Source organism: Elaeis guineensis, chromosome 1 (assembly GCF_000442705.2).
Source record: "Elaeis guineensis isolate ETL-2024a chromosome 1, EG11, whole genome shotgun sequence".
In the NCBI taxonomy this organism is placed as follows: Eukaryota; Viridiplantae; Streptophyta; class Magnoliopsida; order Arecales; family Arecaceae; genus Elaeis; species Elaeis guineensis.
The window spans coordinates 161230071-161239270 of NC_025993.2; the positions used below are offsets into that span (position 1 = coordinate 161230071).

General features: G+C 36.1%; 1 protein-coding gene across 1 annotated transcript; it reads left to right on the forward strand.

Annotated features, from left to right (window-relative positions):
- The first annotated feature begins 3645 nt into the window (after positions 1–3645).
- Positions 3646–4290, forward strand: LOC105039527 (uncharacterized). Its single transcript, XM_010915712.1, has one exon. The coding sequence runs from the start codon at positions 3646–3648 to the stop codon at positions 4288–4290; it is 645 nt and encodes a 214-aa protein (XP_010914014.1).
- The last annotated feature ends 4910 nt before the right edge of the window (positions 4291–9200 follow it).

Sequence of the window (9200 nt, forward strand, 5' to 3'; positions counted from 1 at the left end):
TTTTCCTGTCGTCTGTGTAAAGTGACTGGATTTTTGTCCCCCCAAAATGGTCATCCAAGCAGGCTTTATATAGAGGGCCTTTAAGCTACACATTTTTTTAAAAAACAAAAACAGGTGAATTCCCTTTTTGTTTACTAATTTCTTGTTATGTGGACATGCGCTTGCCTTGTTCTTCGTTTATTCTAGGTGAATTTAAGGGAGGAACATGAAGACCATCACGGTCAAGGATTTGCGAAGAACTTTTTGTTCATGGTGGCTGGAGAAGCAGTATTCATGTCTTTGCTTTGGAGGAATGGTTGTAGATTCTTTCGCACTTAAAAAATAGTTACCTTGAGGACAAATTGGGCTGAGGGGGCTTGTAGAAGGGGCTGCTTAGGTCGAGGCTGAAGGACAAGTATCCCTGGATGAAGGCTTGGTCTTGGAGGGTAAGATTGCAGATCAAACAAAATTAACATGATGATGAAAGAGGAATGGAAAAGGTGGAAAGAGACTGAGGTTGTAGTAGGAATGCAAGGGATAGGGGGAGAATCTGTCGATTTGTTTCCTTTTATTTTCAGAAAGATATCATCAATCTATCAGGCCAACCATATTGAGAACTTTTAGCATTCTCAGCCTAAAGCTGGCTCAGTTACATGATTACATTCAGAATAAAGGTTGCCTGAAATGAAATGTTTGCAGCTTGCATCTTGCATCTGCATGAATCTTGAATTTTGAAGGGCTGTCGTGTTAATTTGTGTAGCTTTTCTTCCTGTGTACTATAATCCTACTAGTAAGTTTTCAGATTTCTTTCACGCTGATGAATTGGCAAAGGTGCCTTTTATATATATATATATTATATTATATATATATATATATATATATTATATATATATATATATATATATATATATATGGACGACTCCAGAGATGGCTTAAGATGTGCATGCAAGGAGAGTGGAGGTGGGTAGCGGTAGGAAGGTCGGCCACGAAAAAATGGTACGGTTGAAATCGAATCGGATATTAATATATCTGTATCTATATTTATTTTATTTGATGAATACAAATATGGATATGAATATTATTCAGATAAAAAAATTTATATCCATATTTATTTTAAACGGATACTGATACAATTTAAATATTGAAAATATAGATATAATTTAGATAATTAAATTTTATAACTACAGAATTAAAGATATTACTAAATATATGATAAATCAAGTCAATAATATGTTTATATATTGTATATTTTTTAAAAAATTAATAAATATTATATAAAATTATATATGATTACATATATATTCGGATACGGATCGGATAGTTATTTATCCATATCCATTTTTCTTTGACAGATATGGATACAGATACGGATATTAGTCGGATCTTGAAATTTCTATTCATATCCGGATTGATCAGGTACGAAAATAAATCTGGATAGATAATATCCATATCACTTTCACCTCTAAAAGATGGTGCAAAGGGCAATGGGATCATTATCCTGAACTTAGGATCTTCTGGGGTAGGATGAATGTTAAATGTAAGAACCCCTAGTGAGAGTGGGGCTGGGGATGTTGGAGTTACTAGGGCTCCCAACTCTAAAGAGAAGGTTTAAACTCCCGTCAATCGAATCAAGCTCTTGGGCCCAAGTGACAAAGGAAGGTGATTTCTCTGGTTCTCATGGCCCAATTAGAGAAATTAAAACAAATTATCATTGATCAAGTGATGATTGACCTTATTCCTTCAGCATACTCTTGCACATTGGCGACATGCTTTGTTTGGCAAATTCCTTGGTCGGCCTTTGCAGATGGTGGAGCTTCAGTTCTAATTAAGCAAGTTGTGGTCACTTATACTGTGTACATATTTATTTAATTATGTATCATATTGTATAAATTTTATGTTGGATTTGTTTGAAAAATAAATTTGAAAAGGTAGTTAATGTGTGGTTATTAGTAAGTTATTTAAATTATCTAATTGTTTGAAAATCGATTACTTTTGACCACCAGGGAGTTATCTAATATATATATATATATATATATATATATATATATATATATATATATATATATATATATATATATTAAAACGGAGGCTTTCCTGTGGAGAAACCGCTGTTTGACACCGGGGCTTTTAGAGAAAGAGGAGGAAGCCACGTAGAAGGCCCCGTAATAGTAAAGCGGGGAGGCAATGCTTCTTTGATTCGCACGGAAGAAATAGTACCGCACATGGAAGTTTAGATGATGAGGGGCATCTGGATAGTGGCCGGAGTGGACGTGGGGTGGGTGCAGAGGGCCGGTGGGGGCTAACGCTGCAGCACATAGCAGCGGATGTGGGCAGGCGGTGGCGGTGCTGGCACTACTAGAGGCCGAGGTGGACGCAGCAACGGATGGGTGGGGGAGAACGGTGCTGGAGCTGGCAATGACGCCGGCGGTGGCACTGGGGAGGCCGACGGGATTGGTGGCGATGGCGGCGGAGCTGGAAGGGGCGGTATATGAGTGGGCAGAGATGGAAAGTGTGGTGGAGGGTAGGGGGAAGGGCAAGAGGGCCATCTGGATGACAGTTGGAGTGGACGCAAGGCCAATGGAGAGGGCTGACGAGGGGCTGATGTCGCTGCACGTGGCGGTGGGCTGTAGCTGGGCTGTAGCCAGGCAGCAGCGGTGCAGGCGTTGTTCGAGGCCGAGGCAGATGCAGCGGCGAATGGGTGGGGGAGAACGACGCTAGAGCTAGCGAGGGAGGTGCAGGCAGTGACGCCAGTGGTGGCGTTGGGGAGGCGGGCGGGGTTGGGGGCCACGGCGGCGACGGAGCTGAGGGGGCAATATATGAGTGGGTGGAGGTTGAAAGGGTCATGCAGAGAGGGGGAGGGGAAGAGTGGGGAGTACTTGCTAGAGTGGAAGGATGGAGGAGGGCCGGTTGAGATTTTGAAAACTTTGTTTCTTATCTGACAAAAGGTTAACAATAGATCCTTAGCTCACGTCACATCAACAATGTGCCCGTTGTTTCTCTAACGGAAAGTTTTTTTGATTATTTGCCATGTATGGTTGACCTTTATATTTTGAAATTCTGATTTTAGTTATTTACTAAAAAAAAATTTTGATATCAGTAGGATGCAGAGGTGCATTATTCTTAGCGATAATGTCAGAACCAGAAGAATATGTTTGTTTGAAAGAAAAAAATGTATCTTTTAACTACTTAAACCAAGAGAATATGTTTGTTTGAAAGTAGCACGTGACTTTGACGCTCATGAGTTGTAGTTTCCATCCCATGTATCGCATGAGGTTCTAAGCTAGTTTAAAACTTGTAGACGAGGAGTTGTGTCTCTTTAAAAGACAACTTTTGGTCTCCTATAAATTTTGAATTTTCAGAGTTTATTAAAGCAGAAGAGTTTTAAAAAACAAAGACAGTTTTAACTTCCTCTTTCTTCTTCTGAAATATTTTTCTACAGCCACAATTTTTGTTCTGACAGAGAGTTCTTAAAGAATTTTAGATTTGCTCTCTGCAAATTCTCATTGCGACTTATTGTATCCTGGAGGTTTTTTGTCAGTGACCCAGAGCAAATTCTGGGAATTGGGGATAAATAAAACGTTAAGGAAAACGATCTCCGTGCCTCATGTTTTTGATTGATTCTGCTTTTCTAAACAATCTTAAGGTTTTATTTGTTCTATGTCAACAATGGAGTTGGAATCTATCAAAGTCATAAACCAAGATACGGTGAAGTTGGATCGGTTTGATGGAAATAACTTCTTCCATTGGCAAGACAAGATGCTGTTTCTCTTGACTGCACTGAAGATCTCTTACGTCCTGGATCCTAATCTTCCAACAATTGAAGATCCAATACCCACTACTGATGGTGGGCAACCCTTTGCAGAAGAAATTGAAAGGGTTCAAAAGGAGAGAAAGAAACGTGAAGAAAATGAGCTGCTGTGTCGTGGACATATTCTGAACACTTTGTCTGATCATCTATACGATCTGTTCACAGATGTTAAGCCTCCAAGAGACATACGAAATGCACTAAAGTACAAGTACAAGGCTGAAGAAGAAGGTACGAATAAGTTTCTGATTTCTAAATATTTTGATTTCAAAATTGTTGATGATAAACCTATTCTTGAGCAAGTCCATGAATTGCAAGTGCTTGTGAACAAGATTTGTGCCCAGAAAACTGTACTTCCTGAATCCTTCCAAGTTGGGGCAATTATATCAAAGTTACCACCTTCTTGGAAAGATTATCAGAAGAAATTAATGCGCAAGGCAGAGGACTTTACTTTGGAACAGATTCAGAAACATCTTCGGATTGAAGAAGAGACTCATTCTCGTTAAAAGAAAAATTCTGTTCCAAATGAGTCAAATGTGCATTATGTGAGTGGCGAATCTAGTTCCAAGAATTAGAAACCGAAAGCCAAGAAGAATGACCAACAATTTAAGAAGAAACCTTACAAAAAGAAGAAAAAAGGGCCATGTTATGTCTGTGGTGCAATGGGACACTTTGCAAAAGATTGCAACCAAAGGAAGATCAAGACTAACAACACTGTGAACATGGTTGAAGAGAGTCTTGTGGCCATGATTTCTGAACTAAACATGGCAACTGAAAAGTCTGGTTGGTGGCTCGATTCTGGAGCAACAGTCCATGTTTATAAAGGCAAAATGTACTTCAAGAAATTTGAGAAAGTACTAGATGGCCAAGAAGTTCAAATGGGAAACAAATCTTGTGCCAAAGTTGCTGGAAAAGGGACTGTTGAAATCAATTTCACTTCTGGAAAACAGTTGACTCTTCTTAATGTTCTCTATGTACCCGAATTGAGGAAGAATTTAATTTCTGTCGATTTACTTTGTAAGAAGAGATTGCGGGTGTTGTTTGAGTCTGATAAGGTTATCCTGTCAAAGAATGGCATGTCTGTGGGAAAGGGATATTCATGTGATGGATTGTACAAACTAAGCATTAATAATAAGAATGTTTCATTTGCTTATGCTATTAAGTCATCTTCTTTGTGGCATGGACGATTAGCGCACATAAATTATAGATCATTGAAATGTATGAAAAAATTAGACATGATTAATTTTCATGATGATCTCGACAAATGTGAAATTTGTGCTAAGTCTAAACCAGTCAAGAGGCCTTTCCATAGTGTTAAAAGAAATTCACAAATTTTAGAACTTATACATTCTGATAGATGTGAATTTAATGGAATTTTAACTCGTGGTGGAAAGAGATATTTCAACTTTTATAGATGATTTCAGTATATATATATATATATATATATATATTAAGAACAAAGGATGAAGCATTTTCAATGTTTAAGAAATATAAGGGTGAAGTTGAAAATCAACTTGAAAAGAAAATTAAAATGCTTCATTCTGATCGAGGTGGTGAATATTTCTTGACTGATTTTACTTAATTTTGTGAAGTACATGGTATCATTCATCAAAACACTACACCTTACACTCCACAACATAATAGTTTAGCCGAAAGAAAAAATTGTTCTTTAGTAGAGATGGTTAATTGCACTATTCTTAATGCTAAATTATCTATGAATTTGTGGGGTGAAGCTTTGTATACTGTGTGGCACATTCATAATAGAGTTCCATTAAAGAAGAATGATTTAAGTCCTTATGAATTGTGAAAAAGGAAGAAAACCAAATCTGTCATATCTTAAAGTGTAGGGGTGTTTAGCGTATTATAGAGTTCCTGATCCTAAAAGAACTAAGTTGGGGCCTAGAACTATGAGAAGTGTATACGTTGGATATGCTGAAAATAGCAAGGCTTATAGACTTTTTGACTTGGATTCTAATGTTATAATAGAATCTCGAGATGTCAAGTTCTTTGAGGATAAATATTCTACTGATTTTGAAATTTAGAAAAATGATATACTAACACCTAGACCTAGTGACACCATACAAAAAGAATCACAAGCCAAAGATGCTGGAATTTTTAAAGACCAAGTTGAACCTAGAAGAAGCACTAGAGCAAGGAAAGAGAAGGATTTAGGCTTAGATTTTATTTCTTCTCAATCCATTATTTTCTTGGTTGAAGGAGATAGAGATAATAATGTTCTGAACAAGTATCCTATAGTGCTTAATATAGAGGATGATCCTAAAACATTTAGTGAGGCTATGTCATCAAGAGATGCTTCGTTTGGAAAGAAGCAATAGACGATGAGTCAATAATGAGCAATAATACTTGGGTCTTAGTTCATTTACCTCCAGATTTAAAACTTATTGGATGTAAATGGGTCTTTAGAAAGAAGTACAATTTCGATAGTACTATTTCAGCACTCAAGATTAGGTTAGTAGTCAAAGCATTTAGATAAAAGAAAGAAATTAATTATTTTGATACTTATGCACCAGTAGCACGTATAACTTCTATTAGAATTCTCATTGCTTTAGCATCCATTCATCATTTTAATATTCATCAAATGGATGTTAAAACAACTTTCTTAAATGAAGGTTTAAATGAAGAAATATACATAGAACAATTTGAAGGGTTTGTTCTTCCTGGTAATGAAAAGCAAGCGTGTAAATTAATCAAATCCTTGTATAGTCTTAAATAAGCACCTAAATAGTGGCATGAAAAATTTGACTCTGTGATTTTATCCGTTGGTTTTATACACAATAGTACTGACAAGTGCATTTATTCTAAATTCACTAAAGACTATGGTGTATTAGTCTATTTGTATGTTGATGATATGCTGATTTTTGATACTAATATGACTGGTGTGATTGAAACTAAGAAGTTTCTATCTTCTATGTTTAAAATGAAAGACATGGGTGAAGTAGATTCTATCTTAGGTATCAAAGTGAAAAAGCACAGTGGGGGTTAATTATGCTTTATGCCAGGCACATTATATAAAATAGGTATTGAATAAATTCAATCACCTTGGATGTAACGAATACAATACCCCTATAGATTCACACATTAAGTTGGTGAATAATTCTGAAAGAGTGGTTGCACAAGTAGAATATGTTAGTGCTATTGCATCTTTGATGTATGCTATGCATTGTACAAGACCAGATATTGATTTTCTATTTGTAAGCTCAGTAGGTATACTAGAAATCAAGTGTAGAACATTGGAAAGCCATTGGTAGAGTCTTTGGTTATCTTAAGAAAACCATTGATTTTGGCTTATTCTACAACGAGTATCCTACTATTTTGGAAGGATATACAGATGCTAGTTTGATTACCAATGTTGGTGATACCAAGTCCACTTTTGATTGGATTTTTACCCTTGGTGGAGAGGTTGTTTCTTGGGCAAGTAAGAAACAGACATGTATATCACATTCAACAATGGAATCTGAGTTTATTGCCTTAGATGCAACTGGGAGAGAGGCTGAATGGATTAGGAATTTGCTATTAGATGTAAATTTATAGCCTACTCCTATGCCTCCCATCACTATTTATTGTGATAGTGAAGCCACTTTGTCAAGGGCTAATAACAGCACCTAAAATGGGAAGTCTAGACATATTGGTCTAAGACATGAGTATGTGAGACAATTGATACAAGGTGGGATCATTACAATTGTCTATGTGAAGTCAAGTAAAAACTTGGTGGATCCCTTTACAAAAGCACTTTCTAGAGACCTAGTGAGGATGACATCCTATGAGATGGGGCTGAAACCTTTTTCAAAGGATCACCAATGAAGTAACACAATCTTAACCTAGGAAATGACTAGTGTTAAGATTCAATGGGCAAGAACAAATCATTGATAAGTGATTATTAAGTACTAACATTTAGAGCCCCTTAAAAAGAGGCTAGTACTTCCGTTACAATTTTAAAGGTTGAGTTTTTACTCTTAATGAAGTCTAATACATTTTGTAGTGTGGTCTAAGTAACAGAGATACATTGTAAACTTCACCTATGTGAATTGAGAAGTGGTGCCGCTTCTTAAGAAAGTTAAAGGTTTGCTTTCGAGAGAGTTCATGAATCCAAGATCTTGCCCATGGCCATAATAGTGCAAAGTAATTATGAACTACTCATAGAGAACAAGAGATCAATGTATGTGTAGTAACTCCGATTCTATTTTTAGAGTAGCTAGTTCAATGCTAAGGCAACTAGTCACTTTAATTGTATCTTGAGATGCTTACACCAAGTGAAGGTTCAAAATGAAAGATACCTTCATGTATGTACATTAATCTTATATCGGCTGTAGAATTTTACTTTTATTTTCCAAACAAAGTGGGGGATTGTTGGATTTGTTTGAAAAACAAATTTGAAAAGATAGTTAATGTGTGGTTATTAGTAAGTTATTTAAATTAACTAATTTTTTGAAAACCGACAACTACTTTTAACCATCAGGGACTTATTTAAAACTTATAGATGAGGAGTTGTGTCTCTTTAAAAAGACACTTTTTGGTCTCTTATAAATTCTGAATTTTCAGAGTTTATTAAAAAGCAGAAGAGTTTTAAAAAACAAAGATAGTTTTAACTTCCTCTTTCTCCTTCTGAAACATTTTTCTACGGCCACAATTTTTGTTCTCACAGAGAATTCTTGAAGAATTTCAGATTTTCTCTCTGCAAATTCTCATTGTGACTTGTTGTATCCTGGAGGTTTTTTGTTGGTGACCCAGAGCAAATTCCTGGAATTGGGAACAAATAAAACCTTAAGGAAAACGATCTCCGTGCCTCAAGTTTTTGATTGATTCAGCTTTTCGTAACACTTTGTACTAAATTAAAATAACTATATACTATATTTATTTATTTATATATTATGATATTTTAATTTTACGCTATATTGAACTAACTATATATCATATTGGATTAATTGTATATCATATTAAATTAATTGTGTACTATATTAAAATAACTATGTACTATATTTATTTAACTATACATCATGATACCTTAATTGTATTCCATATTGGATTAACGAGCCGGATAGTCTTCTTATGAGCTCTGCCTTTGGGTGACAGTGGTGATGGTGGTGCTGGGGAGGGGAGGAGATGGAGGAGGATGAGGAGATCGCACTTGTTGACAATATGGATAAGTACCCACATCATGGGGTGCTTCGTCGGCTTGCATGCTTTTGTCTATCACCACCATCATATCTTCTCTAACTCTCATGACTTCCATCATTTATTTTCTTTGTTCTCCTTCTTTCTCTATCTCTTAGAATCATTCTTGCAATAGTAATACTCTCAATCTTCACTCCAACTATCAGAACTCGGTTGCCTGAGAAATGCACTGCTTCTCCTCTCCATCACTCGTCCTCTATTTTTTTTTCAACATAGATACAAA